Source organism: Larimichthys crocea, chromosome XXIII (assembly GCF_000972845.2).
Source record: "Larimichthys crocea isolate SSNF chromosome XXIII, L_crocea_2.0, whole genome shotgun sequence".
NCBI lineage: Eukaryota > Metazoa > Chordata > Actinopteri > Sciaenidae > Larimichthys > Larimichthys crocea.
In genome coordinates, this window is record NC_040033.1 from 14,376,045 (window position 1) to 14,399,602 (window position 23,558).

The 23,558-nt window shown below is 42.5% G+C and overlaps 1 protein-coding gene across 5 annotated transcripts in view; it reads right to left on the reverse strand.

The window, feature by feature from the left end:
* Positions 1-250: 250 nt before the first annotated feature.
* The window catches only part of phldb2b (pleckstrin homology-like domain, family B, member 2b), a 37,703-nt gene continuing 14,395 nt past the window's right edge, over positions 251-23,558 (reverse strand). For 2 of the 5 annotated variants that reach the window (XM_027274146.1, XM_027274149.1), the window contains 19 exons: positions 20,443-20,562; positions 18,276-18,460; positions 16,672-17,907; positions 13,664-14,041; positions 12,678-12,839; positions 12,390-12,527; positions 11,022-11,150; positions 9,645-9,800; positions 9,415-9,525; positions 9,238-9,312; positions 8,379-8,531; positions 7,576-7,719; positions 7,262-7,361; positions 5,894-6,041; positions 3,420-3,510; positions 3,054-3,200; positions 2,441-2,660; positions 2,239-2,324; positions 251-2,086 (listed from right to left, as the gene is read on the reverse strand). In XM_027274146.1, the coding sequence (XP_027129947.1) occupies positions 1,946-2,086; positions 2,239-2,324; positions 2,441-2,660; positions 3,054-3,200; positions 3,420-3,510; positions 5,894-6,041; positions 7,262-7,361; positions 7,576-7,719; positions 8,379-8,531; positions 9,238-9,312; positions 9,415-9,525; positions 9,645-9,800; positions 11,022-11,150; positions 12,390-12,527; positions 12,678-12,839; positions 13,664-14,041; positions 16,672-17,907; positions 18,276-18,460; positions 20,443-20,562 (3,920 nt within the window). In that variant the 3' untranslated portion in view covers positions 251-1,945. The other 3 variants (XM_027274147.1, XM_027274148.1, XM_027274150.1) reach the window with 3 other exon arrangements.

Consider the following 23,558-nt stretch of genomic DNA (forward strand, 5'->3'; position numbering starts at 1 on the left):
TTTTTTTTAAAGGAAGCGTGCTCTAAAAAGAAAATGACAAAATATGCACATTGTAAAAGGTAAAATATATCATTTTTATTATTCATATGGAAATAGAAAATTGAGATACATGCATTGGTAATGGCATAAATACAGTAGGATCAACATAAAAAATGAATTATTCAAATAAAAGTTAAGCTCATGGAGGCTTCCACTGTAACAGCTCCTTGTTGGTGGAAAAGAACCATGGGCTTGTCATGTAAAAACAGACGTAGTGAACAAAGAGAAGTCAAAGCAGTTAAACCACATATACATTATACCACATAAACATGGACTTTGGTCAATACAACAAAATAAAAAAGCAATGCCAAGAGGCAAAACGATGATAAATGCACTGATCAGTGGACTGAAGTATGAAAAGCAGCTTTAGTGATGGTTTAACATTGAATTAGTGGTAATAAAAGAAATGCAATGAAAGCTAGTGGACCAAAGCACCACAATAACCAGTCAGGTTTGATGACTAAAGGCCTCTTAGATAGTGTGTGTACCATAGATTCTTTTTCCTCTCCACTCCTTAAAACACAAGTTAATCCTACAAGGCCGCTTTCTCACAAAACCACTCAGGACCATATTTACACATTTATGTGTTTTATCACCACAGACAGGCAGTTTGGCATTTTGTATATAGCTCCTTAAAATATAGATAATATGCATGTCAAAATACTGTCACACAAAATATGATTAAAAAAAAAAGAAGGCACAAACAGGAGTCTTGATTTATAATGGACCATAACCGTCATAACCATTTTTAAACTAACTACAAAATGTACAAATATCACGATATTGTGCCTTTAGTCATTATTCCTCATCATTATTCATTATTCCTATTTAACTCCTTATATTGGAAATAACAAGTTACTTGACACTTTATGTTTTAAAAGTTGTTTGAGCCTCATTTCTGAGTCTGTGGCGACACTATTGTAAACCCAGAACAGTAACCCATTTTAAAAAAATGACATGATAATCACCATGTGTAGTGTATAATTACGGCCCATTTTAAAATGTATTACATGAGGGGTGTGCCTCCACTATGTAAGAATAGCACCTCAGAGCTACATTAGCAGCTCACAGTAAATACATGTGTGCATAGAGTATGCACACACAACAGGCACTTCTTTAGCACATGTGTATAAACTCACACATGATGCATGTATCTTATGTAGTTAAGACCTGAGAATGCCACAGTAATGATCCATGAAATGAAAATCAAAATAACAAAAAATTGGAAATGGTCTAAAAACGATTGAAAGACACAAAACTCAAGATTGATTAAAGCCATTGCAAAAACTTAATTTATAATAATGTTAAAATTGTTTAGGCTTTGTCTGGCACTCAGCAATTCTAAACCAGACTACTAATAACTACTGCTATGTGTTTTAGTTGATGTTATGATGAGATGTTGATAATGACATCATATAGAGTAGAACTGGTAAAGGTTTCTACACATGAAAAATTCTGTCTGCTCCTTGTAATAAGCTCATATGAAAGTGAAGGCAGGTTTATCTTTTTATAATCTTTTTATACTTGAGCACTCCAAGGCACAGTGGTGCCTAGCACAGCACACTTCAGATCTCTTAAAATTCATTACTTCTCTGGGACTGAACCAGATTCCTTAGAAATCTGTGTTAAAATTATTATCTTGTACCTGCCGATAGTTTCACACGAATGCTCCACATTATGATTGTACACGCTGCCCATCTTGCAAAAGAGGCGGATAAAATGTTAAAACAGTTTCTTAACTCAAGGCTGCTGTGGCTACAGAACACAACGTAAACTGCGCTCGATCTTCAGCATAGATGACAAGAAAATCCGTCCAGATGCTTAAAAAAAGTCCAACGAGTAAAGAGAGGACGTAGTCTTAAAAGCCATAAAAAGTTGAAGGACGTTGGCAAATCCTGCCCCTTCACTACACCATGAACTGGGTGTATCCCTCTGCGCCTGTGACGATCACATCCATCCAGATCCTCATGGCTTCAGGAGAGGGAGCAACCATGTAGTAGACTCTGTCATGAGTCTTCACACTGAAGGTCAGGGAGGGGTTTGGGCTCTGAAGGAGAGACAGCGTGGAGGAAGAAGACAGGGAAAAAATGATTTACGAATCATGATATTACAATAATTTAAAAGGTAATAAATCATAAATTTCAAGACAGGACTCATTTACTTATCACAGTAGCAACACAGACACACGTAAACACATACCTTATGTGCATTCTTCAAGTGATCATAATACACTTCTTCAATAGCTTGGAAGTAGATGACTCCTTTCAGTTTGGCTTCATGCTTATCTGCAAAACATGACAGTAGTTATAAATACAAATGCATGTAAACATGTTCTCTCTTATTTATTGATTCATATTTTGTGGATGCTGTATGCTGTATTATGTGACTTCTTCTGCCCTACCTGCATAGTAGGAGAGCGTGCGTCGGTTACGGTCAAAGACGAACCAGCGTTTCTTCCAGGTTTTAATTTTTCCTCCCATTTTAACCAAATAGCCGCGGCAGGTTTTTTCAGAGATGGACAAGTGGAAGCATGTGTCGGCGCTGTGGCCTGCCGACTCAATGTGAGCCCGCAGGTCAAAATCGTCCTTACGAACAGGCAGGTACCGTGTCAGTGGTCGGGACTGGAGAGAAAAAAAAAAAGAGCGTAACGGGTTCATTGAAAAGGAGAGGGGATTTATTTATTATTTCTTTTTCTGTTTATATAATCATGCAGATGTATATCACATGTTAAGATAGATTAAAGATTCTTTCTTTTGCTGCCAAGAGTTAATGGTGCAGGCAAGAGAAGAAAAGATGATGGATGAAGGTTATACTGAGAACTGTCAGCACAGACATGATTGAAACCATGCAGAAAGAGAGTATGCATGAAATGTACAAACGTTAGCAACAGGGAACAATATGGAATGCTTTGACAAAAAGTAGGAGGTTCATTCTCTATAAAAGGTGAAATCAAGTTCAATTACACTACAGTAAAGTTCTCTTATTGTCAAGAGAAAGTGAGAAAGCTTTCCTACCTGTGCTCGCTGTTTTTCTCGCATTTTCACCTCACGGTCGATGAGTTTTTGCCGTCTGCTCGTTTCCTCTTGTAACCTTTTCTCCAGGTCTTCCCGTCTTCTCCGCTCCTCCTCCAGCGCCTGCTTTCGCATGTCCATCTCACGCTCCTGAGGAATCATTTCAGTGGTTATGAAGTTTGCAAACACACAAAGACACACAGAAAAAATGTGGAAGTTAATATGTTTAATTAAAATGCCAATTTTACCAAGTAAAGTAATCACGACATAATTTATGCTTTTATAGATGTGGCCTGTCTTTACTATTAAACTGTAAAACAGTGAAAACAGAAAGATGAAATTGTGATTATGATTTTATCTCGTAAGGACCTTGTGTTCGAGGAGGCTTCTCTTCTCTGCCTGGGCTTCTCTCAGCAGACGCTCCATCTCCTCTAACTTGGCCATATTTGAAGTACTGGCACTGCACCACACAAAAACACAATGCAACACACACACATCAGAGAAAAACAGCAAAAACAACTTTCCTGTTCAATGAACCACTTGGCAGACAGTCATGGGAAAACAAACACTGAATCAACTGTCGCGTGTCTGAACCTGCGATTCACTGAAAATGTAATGAAACCAAGCAGCTGCCAAGTTAATCAATTAAACCTCACCAAGCGTGACAAACTCAATCCATTTGGGCTTTTCCGTGTGTTTTTTCCAGGTGTTATATTTTAGGAAAATCTGCAGGTCAGTGCCACAGAAGTGGATGTACAGATATACTTAGTTTTGTATTAAAGGTATTGCTAAGATGGTGGAGTATATAGTCTTAACTCAAGACTAATCGCGAACCATTAAACCATGCGATAATTCATGTACACACAGAGAGCACATGCACACAGTCACGGTTTAAAGCATTCACTCTCCTGAGAATACTCCTGATTATACACTGTTTAAGCATGTGTGTGTGTGCTGAAGAGGAAATGCAAGAGGAAAGGAAGCCTATCTAGGAATCAGACCATCTCTCTTTCCTCCCTCTGTCTCTCCATAAGACTTTATGACTCTGCGGTGTCACTGCCTGTCCCCAGTTTAGAACAGTCTAGCAGGTCTCCCAGACTGCAGATGGTTACACATGTTATGCATGCTTGATTGTCATCACAGGGGGAATGTGTGTGTGTATATATTTGTCATGTCAACAGTATTTTTCTCTTATTTCTCTCATTCTCTTGCTGAGTTTTTCTCTCCCTCGCTTTCCCGCTGACATGCAAACACACACAAAAAAAAATCTCTCTTATCCGTCGCCAGGAGGAAATGGATACCCACTGTTGATCTGTGATGATGTCACAACATTGTTAAGATGAATGGTATACATTAGACACGTCAGTCTAAACAAATCAGGGAGGGAGGGAGGGAGGGAGGGTGAGAGAGAGGAGTAGGGTACCCAGAGTAATTGAAAAGAGAAAAAAAGAACGGGGAGGGAGGGAATAAAAAAGATGAAGAAACAAGAGAAAGCAGGGAAAAGAAAATGCTTTCCCGCTCTCTGGTACTTTTTCAAAATCATTTGCTGGTTTCATGTTTATCTCCACTGCTCTTGCTCTATATTCCACCAAAAATTTAGAAACTACTGATGCCTGGATGGGAAGAACACTGTGTATCAGTCACTTTTGCTTCATTATGATTCACTTACACTATAAAAACCTCAGACAAACAGCAGACACAGATAAAAATCAACAATATGTTATGCCACTGCATTATATGCAGTATTTTAGTCTAGTACTTCATCACACTTACACAAACAATAATTCAGCTTAGCTCCAACCTCACTATAATATCCATCCTTCCCCCTTGCCATTCTCTTACCTCAATCGATGAGAGGGAATCGCACTCATAGTCATTGTAGACCAACCCAGTTCACATCTATTTGTTCAAGTATGGAGATTACTTGAAAGGAAATTTATTTATCTTACTCCAACACTTATATCTCCAGAAAACAGGACACATCGCTCATCAGATGACAAAAATAAATAAATTAAAAATCTGTCCTATTTATTCAGCACAGATCCAGGTTCCATGTCACATGTGAGCCAGGAAAACACAATCCAACTGGATCCATACTGAGGATCACAGAGCCTGTTTCCAGGAAAACTTGCACTGCAGAGAGGTCAATCTGCAAATGGTTTAGTTCTGTGCAAAATCTATCTGCAGAAACAAGACCATACCATTCAGAGAAACAAGAGGAGGGGAGACAAAAGACAGATGCAACCACTGTAAAAAAAGGGGGAGAGGGAAAGTATGCACACATGGTTTTAGTCCGGATCCCCATATGTACCTCCACAGTCCACAAATGCTGGTTAGCCCAGTTCATCTGAACCTGAGGGGGTTGACTGTGAACACACACACACACACACACACACACGCACACGCACACACACACACACACACCTTCCGTAACCTGATCCTTAGAACACTAATCAAGAGCCCCCCCCTTAACTCATATAACATACACAGCTCTACACATCTTATTCTCCAAGGAGGGACCATGAAAGGCGGGAAACCTCTGCACAGACTTTTTACATTAACTCACTTTCTACTCTCTCTGTAACCTCCACATTCCCTTCATACAGTCAATGTTTCAAATTATAAACACAAAGAGACATTTGTGTGTTTGAGTTTTCAACTGTCTGTCTTGTCATGTTTCAACTTCTGTCTCTTTTTCTTTCTTTTTCTTGGCCTGTCAGTATTCTCGCTCCTATTTTACTTGTTCTAAAGGAGTGATGTTCATCATTACATACATATGCAAATTTTAAAACACATGTCACTGACATGTACATGAAGTAACAGCGCACACTGGTGATGTTTACCTGGAGACGTTGTCAGGCGAGCAAGCAGAGATGCTGGTTTCAATGGAGTCGGTGCTATCCACACTCATTGTGTCAAAGGCCTGGTCACGGTACCCAAAGGCATCGAGGTAGACGTTGGTCTGAGAAGCTGCTCGGGACCCGGGCTGACCTGAAAACACACACACACACAGAAAAAGCAAACATTTTCAGTAGTGACAAACATTACTTATTCTTCTCATGCACGCACGCACACTTGTGTGGTACCTGTCTGTGTCACTCCATCAGGGACAACAGTTTGCCCAGGTGGTACAGGTGTTGGATCACAAAGCCCCGCCACTGTGAAACACTCCTATACTTTCAGTGAAAAATAAATCCACAAATGTGACTAGTCTTGCTAAAAAAAGGTGTCCAAATAACAGGGCTCGCAAACAGACAAACAAAAAAAAAGGTCTGCAAAATAAGTCCTAAAAGTAGTTTCGGCAGTCAAAAGATGTCCTCAAAAGTAGGGAGAGGACTGTTAACAAAATTGTGGTGCAGATACTTAAAAGAGAGACTAATTCAGCCTCTGGGTACAGGAAGAAACACTCCAAAAAAAAAATCCCTGATACCATCTGCCCCATGCAGCAGACCCACCCATCTGATGAGCTAGATCAAGGGACCAAAGGGACTGAGGGAGCCAGATACTTGTGCAAGTGTCCGGAAAAACAGCAGTAACACAAAACTAATACTAATGGTCTATGGCTAGAATACTATTTTTTTCTTTTTATTTTCTTTTATATCTGCCATATAAATGTTTAGTAATCTATGAAAGAGGAAAACTGATTACAGTCTTAGATTATTCTGCACATTTTCAATCTAAAACACTAGAAAATATATGCATCAACATGTTAAAAAAGAACTGCATCCGTGAGGTAACAGACCATCCTTCATCTTTCAGCAGCTAGATCTGCGTTTAAGAACCGTATGTCAGCAAACATCCAAACAGAGGGCAAAAGGATTATAGTCTGTGGTGAGTGAGCAGCAGATTGTCTTAATGATGGGGAGTGGCTTGGTTGATGTTTGTGGTAAGGAGTCAACATCCTAAAAATGTTTTACTTCTAAGCAACTTTTTTGTAACACTTTCACCAACTAACGTGCCAATTTTCAACTTCTTCATATTCAGACGTGCACTTCTGATGAACAGTCACACAAACAAACACACACATATACAATAGTCTACACCATTTGATGGAGCAGCCCTCCTCTACTTACATTCCTGCATTATCTCCACTGCCAGATAAACAAATGTGATCCAACAAAACACAATGAGGTACACCCATACACAAAATCTCTAACACGGATCGACCATATAAGGTGTTACGACCCAGCGACAAGTGTGTTTGTTTGTACCTTTATGCAAACGTCGAGAGTCAGTGTCCTTGTTGGATAAGGAGAAGATTCTTGGAAGAATGCTGCCACAACTTGTGCTCTGTACCAGGGGCTGATGGGACTGTAAACAACCAAGAAGAAACCAAATCTCTTTATTTACATGTTTTAGTTATTTAGCAGTAAGAAAATCTGACTTGAATCTTGAAAATTACACAACATATACAGTATATATATATAATATATATATATAATATTTATAATATTTTACAGTGCAATTCAAATTTGATTTGTGGTCATTATACATACAGTACATGGCCATCTACATGTGTGTATACCTTATTAGGGAAGCTGCGTCCAAGTGTTGCACACATGAACTGGGGGGTCATGGTGGGTGTGGTTTTCTTCCTGGGTAAAGTGTCACTTAGATGGGAGCCGCCTTCTTTCTCAGACCTCTTTCTCTCTTCCAGCAAACGGAAATGCTGATCAAACACACAGTTAACCAGAGGGAAGGGATGAGCAAGGTTAATTAATCCATTATTCATCATAAAACTTCATCAAAGACACTGTGGCAGACAACAATGCATACCACAGTTCTTTAATCTATATTGATTCATTTGCCCTTTCATTTAGATTGATCAGTCCCATGAATAAATGCTCATTTATTCATATATTATTGATTAAAATAAACATCAGTCAATAAAAACAATTCTGTAAAATGTGCATCTGGTTTCTACACATGCGCACACACACTTTACCTGCCTGTGTCGGTGATGGTGTTTTTTGACAGGTAGGGGAGGTGGGGGAGAGTCAGGGAGGGGAGAGGGGTCTCGGTATGACACCATGTTCTCTGGCCAATGCACAGAGGGTGTTTTGGGCAGGGGGCGGGGATTTAGATGGGAGGAGGAAGAAGAGGAGGAAGAGGAGTGACAGTCAGCAGGTGAGGAAGAATGACAGAGCTTTGGAAAGAAGAAAGGAACATTGTCAGAAAACGGAAAAAAAAAGTTCCAAAGGAGGGAAATTAAGGAAAAATAACACCAATCTGAAACACACACACACAAACGCACATTTTGAATCATCTACGTCTGCGTGCTAAACTACACACGCAAGCCCGTAAACATCACTACACCACTGCACACACCTCGTCCTCTGGTGCTTTAGGAGTGTCGCCATCAAGGGAGGGCTCTACCTCGGGCTCAGGAGAGGCATTGGACACAGTGTGGTGAGGGGCGGGTTTAGGGTCCCCCCCAAGCTGTGAGTATAGCTCATTGATTTCACTGACTGTGACATAGCCCTGGAAAGCATCATGTGGAGAAATGGGGGGGAGAGAGAAGGGTTGAGGCATAGCATGAAGTGAGTCAGCCATATTAAGATGTTATAACAAACTTGAGAATTAGTTGTTAGAATGATGCAGAATCTGGTGATTTTAGCAGTTTTTAAGCTTAAAAAGTCTTCACCTTTAAAGTTTCTCGGACACTGCACTGTTAACATTCATTGAGTTGAGTACACAAGACAATCAACATCCTTACAAGGTAGTATTAATGTATGTGAGTATAAGCTGTGCACAGAATTAATAAGCAAAGTCTCAAATTCCTAAATTTCTTAACGGACTGCAACAAGAAATGTAGAGGAGAGGAGGGACGAAGGACAGGAAGGAAGGATGAAAATGATTAGGTCAAAGAACAAAGAGGAAAACTGAAAAGGGTATGTTAGTGAAACCAAGACAAAAGTACCTCAGCATTCTTGAGAAAAATAGAGGAAAGGAGGGAGGAGAGGGCACACAAGTTGACTGGAGGAGGAGAAATTGTGGCAGAGGTGGTGACGCGGCACTGATCGCTAAAAGACTGACACACATCAGCAAGAGCGGCAGTACCCTAGCAAGCAGAGAAGGAAACCCCAACGATTAAAAATGACGAGGGTCCTGCCCACTTTAAGAGTCTTAAGGAGTTCAAAGAGGAGGACTGTTGTCATGTTGCCTGGCAGCTGTCAATCAAACCTACCTCCCTAAGAGTGAAACCCCGGCCACCAGTAAGGTCAGCATATTTTCTTTCCAGCGTGGTGAGGTTTTCTTTTTCCTAACAGACAAAAAAACAAAACAGAATGAAAAATGTCAAAAACAAACCTGACCTCTTTTTGATTGACCTCTGGGTTTATTTTTCTATTCACGCTCCTCGTACCCTTTGCAGCATCGCTTCGAGGTTGCTCCTCTCCTTCAAGAAGCTCTCCTTCTCTCGCTGAGCCTGCTGGGTAATCTGTGTGGCCTGCTTCTTCAGTGTTAACAGTCGCTCCTTAGGGTAAAACAAAAAATTGGATTATTTTTTACGGGTGTGAGCTCAAATCATAACAGTGTGTGTTCACATTTTTCCCCATGTTTGATTCATAAAGCACACAAACATACAGCTGTTACCTTGCGAGTGACAGTGCTGCGCTGGTAGTCCGCAATGTCCCGGAGAAGCTGTTGTGTGTGGGTCTCTTTCTCCTCGTCCTGTCTGCTCTCTCGCTCCAGCTGCTGGAACTCCAGGTCCTCAAAACGCTTTGTCTCCGTCTCGAGCACCTCACAGTCCTGACACATGGACACAGGCACAAAGAAGAAATAATGCGCAGATAAACAGGCAGGACAAAGAAATGCATATACACAGGACAAATGTATCTACACATACGTTTATAGTAGAAAACATGCAGGATGCAGACATCAAGGTAAACTATACCAGTATACAAGACTACAAAGAATCCGTACTCATCACATACACAGGGAATGTGTTGCAGTTAAATGCATGCAAATACGTCGATTAAAGTGAGTTTATATTGTTCAGACACATATTAAAATGAATTCATTCAATTAAACAAACAATTCACAGAAATTAACAAACTGACACAAAATCCTTAAACCCTTGGTCAGATTTGAAAACTGTCTGAAAGTTTTAGCGTCATATAATTTGCAATGATAATTTCTCCCAGTGTGGTGACATGTGAGTCACATTGCAAAAACTCAGAGATATGCAAGCAATGTATCAAAAGGCTCTTTCTCAACCCACAATACACTGACACAGACCAAGCAAACCAGACACAAAGATCACTGTTGTTTCATCAACACTGAGCAATCATGCAGACTATTACACCACAACATAAACCAGCATCTGAGGAAACATGCAACACATTGCATACCCCCCCCCAAAAAAAACAAAAAAACAATGATTTAGAAATGTTGTCTCTTCACATAAAAGTTGAAAACCGACGCACCGAGAGAAAACCCATGCAGTGTCTCGTAATTGCCTGTTGGATCTCTATGTATCAGCCCTGTGACAGACCAGCGACCCATGACTACAGCTAAAGGATGGATGAATAATGTAATGTATACCCAAATGTCAGTGTACTTCTATAATAGCCAAACAGGTCTTAAAGCCAAACTCAACAGACTCAACCCTTACGATGAAATAAAGAGATGTGTAGTCGTCATTTAAAGGGTTAGACATACAGAGGAGAGAACATGAACCAGGAAAAAGATTAAAAGGTGGCGGTAGGGTGAGGAGCAAGTTATCTCAGGAAAAAAAATGTGTGCATGTTCACATGCAAGTCCAAATATATGAGCACCTTGTGTCTCCTTTAGTGTGTTCATGTGTACTGACACTATGTGCACACACATATGTTTTCGGGGTTTTGGTGACTCTTGCTTATACTTTCAATTTGTCTGCCTGAATTCATTAGTTTACACACTCAAGTACATACTACATCTTCTTGTGCATGTGTTTGTGAGGTGTGAGCGTGTGTGTGTGTGTGTACTGACCCTGGCCAGCTGCTCCTGGAGGGGCTCCTTGGTGGCCTCAGGGCAGCTGTCCAGCTGGGAGCGCTGCTCACACACAATCTGAGCCAACCTCTCTACTCTGCCCCTTTCTGCCTGCAGCAACTCACACGCCTGGCATACACACAAGTACAGAGACGCGCACACATGCCCACGCAAAAACCGCATGTACACATCGTGTACATACAAACACAGAGAGACACACACACACACACACACATCACACAGGACAGAGAGAGGATGGCAGCGTTAGTGGGACTGGGGAGCCACAGTTAGTCACTACGGCAACCGGGTCAGCAAGATTAGCCGAGGGGAGAGGGTGGAGGAGGGAGCGCTGGAGAACAAAAAAATGGACCAAAAGGGATGAAGATCTGGGGGAGGAATCGAGTAGAAATGGAGGCATGAAGGTAGCATGAGTAGTGTAATGAGTTTGTTCTCCTGCCTTTGTTCCTGTGTTTGGTTGATGCGAATGATCGAGGGAATGGGTGAGAAGGAATGGCTCAGTAGATTAATGATCCTCTCTATGAATACAACAACATATACAGGCACCCATAATCTGTACAAGCACTTTCTCAACTTCACCTCCTTTTCAACAGAAGTTTTGAACACTCAGGGCAACACTTATATTTATTGATTGTTCTGTCTCTCTTTCCCTTTGTCTCACTCAGTATCGCAAGTTTCTACCGGCTGTTTTTAGTCTCGTAATCATCAGGCTCGGACTCAAAATCCCAACACCAAACCAAAGCGTGTGCATGCAAACACACACACATACACACAACAAATTCTGTTTATCCACTTACACGTCCCACCCCGTCAATGATAAATGTAGACACACACACACACATACACACACACACACAGTTGCTTACCCACACCAATGCAGGAGTGTGTGTAAGATAGGATCCCTTGGTGACCGCTATACCCTGGACAGTATTAGCAGATATATATTTGGACCAGAGACAGCATGGGAAGGATTAACACCTACCAGTTAGTCACATGACCCCTACATTTATGAGAGTCTCCGAGCAGTGTATGTATATTCAACACCACGTGCACAGATACGCCTTGGAATAAAAGCCATGTTCAAGACGATACGATAAGAAGGGTTTTAAAACAGTATGTTTCTCTCTGTGTGATATCACTTACCAGCTCATCGAGAAAGGAAACCATTTAAATAATAATTTGCAAAAGGAGGATCATCAGATCTTTTTGTCTGTTAAATAACGCTCTCTGCATTTCAACTGTCCTCTCATCTTTAAACAGACTGGTGTGTTAAGAGGCTCTTGGTCTCTCTCTCAGAAGTTTCCCCTCTCACTCTCATTGTTTTACAATGAGGTGTAGCCTGTTAAATACCTTTTCTTTTTCCTGCTGGGACTTGGTCTCTAGGTCAGCCATCTTGGTGTGGAGTGCTTCCAGAGCATCTTTTTCCTGCTGGAGAGCAGCTACCTCTGACTCCATCTCAGCATCCACCAGCGCTCGCTCAACCTCCACCTGCGATAAATACATACCAATAACTAAGTTTGAAGAGATTCTGAGGTAGAGTTCTTCATTTCTTTTTAAATCAGGGTTTCTCTAGACATGGATATTATCAACTATGAATTGCATGAAAATCAACTATGAACATTTTCTTCTTTTCTTTACCTCTCGGGCAGATTCATCCACTTGGTTGTCCAGCTCTTTGATCTTTTGTTCAAGCTCCTCCATGTTGTTCAGCACCTGGATCCTCTCCTCTTCCACGCGCCTCACTTCCTCCTCCGAAGGCCTCACTTCCTGTCCGCGGTGGTGGGCTGCATCTTCTACAGCCTGACAACAACATTGCCGATAAGAGTCACAGACTGATCCATTGTTAAGATGTAGCTTAAGCTTTTATTGGGGACTCCTGTCCATTACTTGTTTGTGGAAAAATCACTCTAAATTGATTTGCTGCTTTAAATAATATTTGCATGTGTGTTCATTTCTGTTCTTTTACAGCAACAAAAAGTGACACAAGCACAGAAGCAAACACCAGCTGTCAATTCTGAATGGTAACACTTAGCCTGCTCTAATCTAATCAATGTGCTGTAACTGTATCTCCCATCTGTACATGTGAAGGAGGCGTATGTCGATATCCTCCAAGTATTAAGAGGAGTGATCCATGTCACTCTTATGTTTTCCAGATATAACATGGAGCATAAACACACTGATTAATCTTTTAAGGAACTGACAGAAGTCAAAGGGTGCTACTTGAACAGTTTTGCACTTGTTTCATACAGGAGATGTGTCTGTCCCTGACTAAACATTTAACGTTGACCCACTCAAAGTAGGCATATATAATATATGCATAGTATACAGATACAGCGCATGTATCTAGGATAATGCAGTATATCAAAGCACAGTGGCAACCCAACAAACAGAAAGACGGTAACTTCCTGTCATCAATGTTCAAAGAGACTCTACTGTAGTTCTTTATACATGGCTGCTTAACCACAGAATGAGGCGGGCTACACTACACTCTACGTTCTTATTAAATAAACAGAATTCTGTGTACATGAATGTTTTGAACCTCTGTGTGCTTTTAAAAAAAGGACACAAAAGATGTGATGTGCTCCGTGTGTACGTATTAATGTGTAAAGTCCTGTCTCTGGTACCTCATTGTTCCTCTGTGTGCGTGGAGAAGGTGAGGGGGCGAAGCTTCGCAGACTGACAGCGGGTGATTCTGCCCTGTTCTCTCTGTGACCACTGCTGCGCCTCCGTCGTACCTGGAGATCGTCATCGTAGTAACCATTTTCTGATCCAGGGGATGCCATGTGTCCATTCCCCATTGTTCCGTTAACAGCCGAAGAGTCCGAAAAGACAGACGGTGTGTCGTCATCGTCGTCGTTTAGTTGAAGCTTTTCGAGCTCCTGGTTGATCTTTTGGAGGTCCGATACAGCCGAAGTGGAACTCGTAGCTGCGCCACCTCCGTCTCTTTCAGCCCGGCCCAGCTCTGAACACAGAGACAAGATGGTCTCCAGCCGCTGTCGCTCCTGAGATGAGCACACACATAAAAGACACACAACTGAGTTACATTCTTCACATTCTTCATAATGTTGTCTAAACAGTGCAGTTAATAGGTCTGAATTTAAGTTAACACAGTCGATCTACTGCCACTCAAACACAGTTACACAGCTATATATCACAGATTATACAATATTACTAAGTGCAATATCAAACAGATGACAAACAGTTATTTCAGACCATACCTACATTTAATTTAGATTTCTATTTGTTATATGCATATGGATATATGCACGAGTTTTCCAATAGGTGAAAATAAATGCGTAGAGAAACTGTCACACCAACTCAACAAGAATTATTTCTTTCCATCATAAAATCAAGTGTCCGACGCTCAGGTTACCTGGGGAAGCATGGCAGAAGTCAATCCCTTTAGTTAAAACGTCCTTGTTTAGTCCAAAAGACACTCAGTACCAGCCCTTCTTGTATGTCAGTCACATACTCAGGTTTAGTATTTCATTAGTAAACTCTAGAAAGAATATTTCCTCTCACTGGGATACCCTGGGGCAAGAGTTCCCCTTTCCACAGTTCTGGCTGCCCGAACACAGCTATATGGGGTCCTACGGAGGCTGCGGAGAATAAAAATACCCCTTGTAGGTTCTGCAGTAACTTCTCTGAGGGGGGAGAGGCAGGGACACCAGCGAGCCCATGTAAGTAATATTAGAGATGGAGAGGTTAGGAAAAACGTGGAAGAGAGGTGTGTGTGTGTATGTGTGTGAGAGAGAGACTTAGCTAATAAGGAGGTGGACAGCTGTCAAGTATCATCGGAAGTGTGCACGAGAACAGGCCATGACTCCAAACACAGGAATGTGTCTGTGTGTACTGCCACTAAGGAAACAAGACACTTTCTAGGGAATTGTGCTATAGGAAGGAATCTGAACCAGGTGAAGTTTGGACTATGAACCTCTGCTGACAATATATATATATACACCTAATAAGTAAAAATGTATCAGTGGAATAACATTTTGAATATACAGTGTGCGTGAATGCACACAAACAAACACACACACACCCCATTTATAGGTTGTAATGTGAACCACGGGGCTGAGACAAAACAAACTGTGTCAGTTTGTCACCTTGTTCTATTCTAATGGACACAAGCCTCTGTGGAGCCCTTATAGTAATCAGCTGTCAACTAGAGAGACAGAAAGAGAGAAGGACGGAGACAAAACCAAAGTCAAGAAAACAGTGGAAGAGAGTGTGAGGAAATAGAAAGTGAAGAAAAAAGCAGGGAAATATGAAAGAGAGGACAAATAGAGCACTGGAATGAAAGTATTCTGATTACTCTATACACTCTATAATCATTACGTCTCATTTCTCTCTTATTATTTGCAACCATTTTGGTCTGAATTCTGCAATTTCAAATTATTTACATAACAAGACGAGCTACACTGCTAAATGCTACTGTGTAAATATAGACTGATCATAATATAATAACCTAACTTTAACCAAACTTCACCACATGTAAGCTGTAAATCCTAAAGACACTAACATAATCTTGTAGCCTATTGTTTTTGTGTTTCTCCTCCTTGTGTTGCTGGTAATATCTCTAAATGGCTGTTTATGCACAGATCTTAATAACAACTTAGCTCAGACAGAATGTACATTCAGTGTATGGCCACTAGAGGGCAGACACAGTCAAGACAAAGCTTTCCTGAGCTTCAGCACCGGATACTACAGTGCCTGGCTAAAAGCATGTTTATGAATACTCAGAGCATATCTAAGAAAAATAAAACAAAATTAAAAAAACATTTTGACAGTTAATTAAAAAAAACTCAAATCACTGTTTCACTGAGCAAATCTAAAATGAACTGGTTGTAAATCAAACCACATGAAATGCAGCATTGCTGGGGTTAAATTAAGGTTCCATGTAGATATCCGGGCAGAAGAGGCAGGTCCACAATGTTCCATCCTGCAAATGAAACTACAATCTGAAATATCTGGGGGCTGGCTGAAAGCCACTGTGAAGCTTGAGAAACGGTTTGGTTTGTACATCATCCAGAAACTATTTCACACAGTTACGCCACCAATTCACTTTGCAGAATACGACTGTGTGAAAGAGAAAAACATAAAGAGAGAAGGATTGTGGGATTCGGAGTCCAGTTGTCATTATATGTTGAGCATCTGTATGTTTATCCACCTGCTGCACTATAACTCTGCTCTCTAATCTTCTTGGTTTCCCTAACCCACATCTGACTGATGTGTTTCTGTGGCTCTTTCAGTGGTCCGAACCACACTGGGCGGACCTCCAGATGACTGACATAAACACGCACCACACATACACAAACACACACAATCCAAGCGCGGGGGTTAAGAATAGTCCTGTTAGTATGGGCTAACTGCCAGAGGCATCTGTGTAATGGTGAACCTCACTTTCTCTGTATGTGTGTGTGTGTGTTAAGCTCCCTGGGAGAGCATGTTTGAGAGGACAAGGAGGAGGTTAGTATGAAGGGAGGTATTCCTAAATTCATACCACCATTTGTTATGTGTCTTTGTTAAGCTCACATATGTCTGTAAGCTTAAACAGACTTCGTCATGTGGTGTATTGGTTAACAGTTTACATCTACACATCTGTACAGTGTCATTTGATCCTCAAACTCACCAGTCTCTCCACCTCCTGCTCACGGAGTCTCTCCTCTTTTTGGCGATGGTGGTAGTCGGTCAATTCCTCTTTCCCACTCAGTGAGCTGATACTCCCCCTTCTTTCCCTAAACCCACCTGGTGGGGTCACTCCCGCCTTTCCAAATGACTGCCTCCTCTCGCCCAGCCCTATCCCAGGTTCCAGCCCTGCTTTCCCAAATGAAGACCTCCTTTCCCCAAGTCCAAGCCCCTGGGAACCAGTGAGTTCTAGGCCTACCCCACGCCTCTCCCTCTCCCCCAAATACAGCTCCACTCCTGGTGAGACCCCACGGCTGGCCAGCCGTTCCAGCTCTGGAGGGCTGGAACTTGTGGAGCTGATGGAACCCACAGAGCTAGTGGAGGTCAGGCTGAGTTTTTTGGCCACGCGTGGAGAAGAGGAGCCCCCCGCCCTGGATGGGATGGTCACGTCTGGTGGGGTGGTTGTGGAAGGGATGGAGGAGGTGTTGGAGGGCAAGTTTTTTGGGGTGGAGAGGGAGATAGACACAACACCTTCCCCCTGAGTTTGGTTCTGGGTTTGATTCCTGTTGGAGGAAAGCTGGCTGGAGTTACTATAGTTGTGGTTGAGGTCTGAACTGGCATTCTGGCTGTTGTTGTAATGGTCTTTGCTAAATTTGTAACCCCCAGCAACATCAGATCTTCGTGGGGGCAGCGTTGACAAAGTTAGGGCACCATTGTCACGGGGAGATGGAGAGGGGCAGAGGCGTGGAAGCGAACGGCTGTGCCCTCCTGCCATCATCCCACTCAAGGAGCCGGCTGAGTATTTCCTGGTTCGACTGCTGGGTGATGGCTCTTGGTTGCCATAGCTACGGCGGCCAAGACGGGGGCTCGATGGCATGCTCGCCGCCCCTCCTGACGATGGAGTGCGGGATGAGGATGAGGGGGGAGGAAGAGTGAGGAGGAAGTTGTTGCTACCATCAACAGAAATGGAGGAGCCTCCGCCATTCCACGTGGACAGTAAAGTCGAGGAGCCTGAGTTGTGCAGCCGCCGGCTATCGGTTACGCCGAAGTTGTCCTGGCTGCGACTGTTTGAAGTGCGGGAGGTCAGAGAAGAGGAAGGGTCAGATCGCCGTCCAGGGGAAAGAGGGGGCGCAGATTTCAAAGACATGGGCGGACGATCTGAGCCATAGAAACGCCTTGCTTGTTCCTGATAGGCTGATGAAGATGTGGTAGGACTTGTGATGGGTGTGGTTGGAGGACTCTGAGACACAGAATGGAAGAAAATATATTACAAATATAAATGTTATTAGATTGCGATATCTAATGCATAAAAATATGACAGAGATGGATAGAAAAACACAAATATACAAAAGATAATGGTGCGACTTTAATGTCAGCTTTGTGACAGAAACAGGACTAAAGTAAATCCTGTGTTGCCGGTTGAACATTGTAGGAGCCGAGGATAACAGGTAAGCCCCTGGTTAGTCATGTTTGATCTTGTAGATAATAAGTAAACCCCGGTTAGTCCTGTTTAGCCCAAGACAAACATCAAGGCTAAACATACAGACACTACAAGACCTGTTGGAACATGATAATAAATCCCTTAGGTGGAACTAAATGATGGCTGACCTGTGTCACGCTGAAGTAGGAAGGGTTGGCATTCCCGTTGGCTCTCAGGCTGTTCTCTAGGGCAATCTTCTTGCGCTGCAGGGTGTCCATCAAGTCCCGGAGCTCGGAGGCTGATCGCATGCCTCTAGCACTGCTGGTGCCACCCACCACCGCATGGCTATAGTCGCTGCTAAACTTCAGGTAGTCTGGATGTGCGAGAGAAAATGGAAAATAAATGAAATGTGTAGATATACAAATAGAGGTGGGGGAGGGAAATAAAGAGATGGATGGTCAACACATGTTCTTCCTGCTCAGTTGGTGGAAAATTGTAGAAAAGGGATCAGAAAAGAAGGGAGAAAGAAAAGGAGAGCGATTGTGTGTGTACCTGAAGCTGTAGATATTCATAGATGGGGTCCTTGGCAGGAAATACCCAACCCAAACAATCTGTAATTGGCAACGAATCACCCAGAATAGGCTTCAGCTCACACACACGCAAATTCACTCTTGCACAGAACCGTCTATTAGTTCCAAGACAAACACTTTAACTCTAACTCGAGTTCAGTTCCTCAGAGTAGGATTTGGGGAAATGAAAACGACCACAAAATATTCTGGAATACCCTCAAGAGGCCCCTCGCCCTTACCCAAAGCCTTTTATTTAAAGCGGTTTCAGCAGTTAGAGGGTCTTTTTCCAAACCTCAACTCACTGTCAGCTCTTACTTCCTCCCTGCTAAATCTTACTAAGACGAACAAAGCGAAAACTATTTTTTACTTGCTGAAATACTGCTGAAGTTGGCACGAATTAATAGCATTGGACCAATTTTCTATGTAGAATTCCCCCCACAAAAAAAACCCTCCCTAAATATTACCCTGTCATCAAAACTACAGGTAAAAACATTGAAAGTAATATGTTAGAAACAAGCCCAGTTTTTTTTCATTCATCTGTGGCTTTATGTGGAAAATAAGCTATTACGCTGTTCAAGCTTAGACCACCCAGTGTTTAACTGTCACACACACCCACACACAAAAGCTTTCCTACAACTGACGACCATGGGCCCACCTGAGAGAAACACACAAATGCTATGCTGTTATTACACGTGGTAAAAGAATTTAAGCCTTAGTGAGAATATTCAGCTCCTACTGCTGTTTAGTGGAGTTACATTGTAAGAGAAACTAGAGTACCTAACGGCGCACGTCATCGCTCGATATAAGCCTGTGTGAGAAAATGTCAAACCTTACATGGAGCAAAGAAATGGGGCAGAAAATTAAAGACATCATAAGATTCAGAAACGCACACACATACACACACACATGCGGGGTGTTTGTGTCCATACAAGGGCAGATTTATACCAGAGGCCTGGCCTGCATCAACACTGACTATTCTCCTCTATGCCCAGCTCGTTGGGCTTCATGTGGGAGGCTTCATTTTAGCCGCACGTGTCAGTGTGAGTGTGAGTTTTGGCAATCTCTGGGATAACGGTAAAAGTGTTTGGCTGCGAGTTTTTGCTAAGTGTGTTTTTGTGTGTGTGTGTGTGTGTGTGAGAGATTGAAGTAATTTCTATGAAAACATCAGAGGACCTGGGGGAGATAGGAGTGCATTCCTGATGTCTAGAGTTTAAAGAGCAGGGATTCCACTGATTATGGCACACAGACACACCTTGCCTACAGCCCGATCAATCACTAAGGAAACAGCAGAGTCCAGCTGTATCACCGCGGCAACGGTGGGGCACCAGACGACAAAAACATTCCAGCGTGTTTCGAATCTAAGTTTTAGCATGTGTGTGACAGTGAGAGCATATGTTTAGGGAAGACATAAGAGAGGGCTGAAAGAAATACCTGACCCCACCATACCCTCCAGTCTTTTTGACACACACACATACTCTACAACCAAATCTCACACACCTGTCTGGGTCATGTCTACCTGTAATTTCACCCTGAGATGCCCGCCAGGGGATAGGAGCGAATACATCTGTGGGGACAGATGTTAGATCAGGAGAATACGCAGATGGAGGCGGAGAATAGGTGAAAAGCAAATAGAAGAGGAGGGGGCAAGAGGAGATGGTGATGTGGCATAACAAAGGCAAAGGGAGGGACAAAGAATAAAGGACAGGGATCAAGTGCAGTTCAGGGGTCAGAGAAGGGCTTTAACAGGCCTGTGTGTGTGTGTGTGTGTGTGTGTGTGTGTGTGTACCTGTGTTGTAGGCTAAAGCAGACACAGGGCTCTTTTGTGGAAGCATGCTCTTCATTCTGCTGGCCTCCTCGGGATGGTTGAACCGGAAGAAATAGGATTTACCCAGACACAGGGAATAACCTGTAGAGGTAACACAAAACATACTCAAGGTAAGAATAAAGATACAAATAATATGTACAGAGACAGAAGAACAACATGCATATTAAAACACACATCATACATTTTTTTGTGAAGATGCAGTCCTGACTCCAAGTTGGTATGAGCCTTGGATGTTTATTCACAGCCAGACACACACTTGCACAAGCTCGTGCACAGTCAGACCATTCCAGACCACAGTGTTTGCTCTGGCCATCAATTAGGCTGAGAGGGCCAGGTATTAAACAAGATGTCAGGGTCGCAACCTCTGTAATACACACAACCAGCCACAGCTGTCCAAATACCTCAGATGGGAAGGGAGAGAGACAGCAGTGCTGCTGACACACGCACACTTGGGGGATCTGATGCAGGAAAGAAAGAAATGAAAACACTACACTGACTGCATATTTCTGAGGAGTGGACAGAGGACAGAAAGTCACAAGAAGACTGACTGAAACAGAGATTCCCTCTTGTTTGTCTGTCTGTCTGTCTGCTGACACACACATGCGATCTCTTTGCTCTCTCCATTTCTTTGACATCCATCCCTGAGGGTAGAAGGTTCAGATAAGCGTTACAGTAAACCCCCACCACGTTCACATGTGTATAAAAGGCTAAAAAAGCACCTCCTTAGCAGCTCCATTACAGTTACATCAGATTCCTTGGACCTGAAGTCAGACACAACCACTGAGGGGGATAGCGAGAGGGCGAATGGAAAAAGACTGAATGGAAAAATGTCAAAATTGTTTTTCTCTCTTTTCCCTTCTCTCGCTCTCATCTCGCTTTTGCCCCCTTTCTTGCTCACTCTCCACCTCCAGTTTTGCAAACAAAAGTCGTGATAATAGCCAAATTGGAGATTGCGGTTCAGCTAAAAAGAGGTCATATCTGTCTAGACGTTGCCTTAGAGTGCCTGCAGAGAGGTTTTTTTTTTTTTGCCTTCAAAGCTGTAATTTCTCAACACAGGGGGAGACCAGAGTGCAGTTGTGAGGTGGAGCTAACACCACACACATGAACACAGTGTAAGAAATGTTTAGTCTACACAGCTGGACTTTGAACTCAAACTCAAACACAATGTTGCAAGTTCGGGCGCAAACTGTGAAGCTGTGGCATCGCGACAGGGAGAGATCAAAAAGGCGTGTGTCTTGTGCGTAAAGAGGAGTGAGAAACACACACACGGAGGTCACCATGATGGGTAGTGTGAGCAAGATCTAATAATATGTGTTTCTCTTTGCCAGACATGAGTAATGTGTGTGTGTGCATGTCTTCAAAATGTTGTGTGTATCTGTGTGTGGGGGGGATATGGTCTTGTAGCAGTGTCTGCCTAATGACTCACAGTAACTCTCAGTATTTAGCACAACAGCAAACACACACACACACACTTTGCCAGCAGTCAGCTCTTGTAAAAATCTAATTTCCTCCCCTCAATGGCCTCGCCATGTGCCACAGTTAAAGTGGGTAAAGTGTGTCGCCCTGATTTGTTCACAGCCCCCACCTACCCTCCCCGTTTTCTAATTTCCTCTCAGGGTTCTTTAACAAATAACTACTAACTAATCCTCTCCTCCTTCTCATCTTCAGCATAAACAGATGTGTGTGTGTGTGTGTGTGTGTGTGTGTGTGTGTGTGTATGTGTTTATAATAGAGAAAACAAAACAAAGTTAGACGAATTTACATTTTAAAAACATAAAAACGTGATGATTCAACTTCCTCTCGCTCAGCTGTAGCTGTAAAGAAAAGACGTAACCTTCCCATAACCTTAACTCCTAAAATCCATCTGTGATACGGGTCCGAGAGAACACACAGCATCTTCCACGTCCCATCAAAAAAAATTCTAATCTTAACTGCTAGCACACAAACTAAATTTAAGTCTGCTGTCCTGAATAACTTGCACACTAACACAGGCCTGCTCCACTCTTCACACACACAAAAAGACATACCATCCAAAAAAAACCCTCATCTAATCTCATTCACGTGTTTACTTGTTTGCCAGCAAATTGAGTTCGCCTCCCATGTCGAAGTATGCACCCCCCTCCTTTCCGATACGCTCACACACACACACACACGGACAGACCCTCTCCAACAACAACGCAACTTGAAATTAGTCTGCATATACATTTATAGGATAATTTAAAGTTTGCGATCTACAAAGTCAGACCTCAGAGGCTTTGAGGACACAGATGTAGGAGCTGTATCGCGTCTGGAGCCCATTTCTGTTCCCATGTAGATCTGAGTGAACCCGAACTACGCTCTTACCGCAATGTTATAGTAGAGGAAACTCAAAACTGTTTTCTTTATTTGGTTAACATAAGAGGAGGAATTGCCAAATTGAGACCGTTAGGTCCGAATGAAAATAAACCAATTACAAGGATCCCATGTCGATGAAAGTCACCAATTCAGGTTTGACGTGCAACGTAATCACAATCCAAACATTTCCAGAAACACTCAGAGTAAAAGACTCTCCATTTGTTTTCATCAAAATGACTACAATGACTGTAAAACTGTCTGCCTTCAAAATGTTGCACTGATCCCTAATCCCTGATCTGCATGGTACTAAACTAAATTGACTCATTCATGAAACAATGCACACACACACACACACACAACGATCCCAGTGGGGAGTGTAAATTGGCCTCAAAACCACAAATTAACCCTCACTGGGGCACAAGGGTCCACCAGTAACATCATAAAAAAACAGACTGGTCTTTCTCAAGGGAGTCTGTGTAGATTAGTTCAGTCACTCACACTTTTTGTCACACACACACACACACACACACACACACACACACACTCACTCACTCACTCTCTAATATACATAATCTGGCTCCTGACCAGATATCTCCAGTAGATATGATATCTTCTCTCTGCTCTATCTCAAATCTCACACACAAAGCATCAATCCATCGAGCCTCTCCACCCCCCACACCACTTCTCTCAAGTGTGTGGTTTCAGACCTGGGCAAAAGCCACGTTTGTGAAACTATTAGCAAA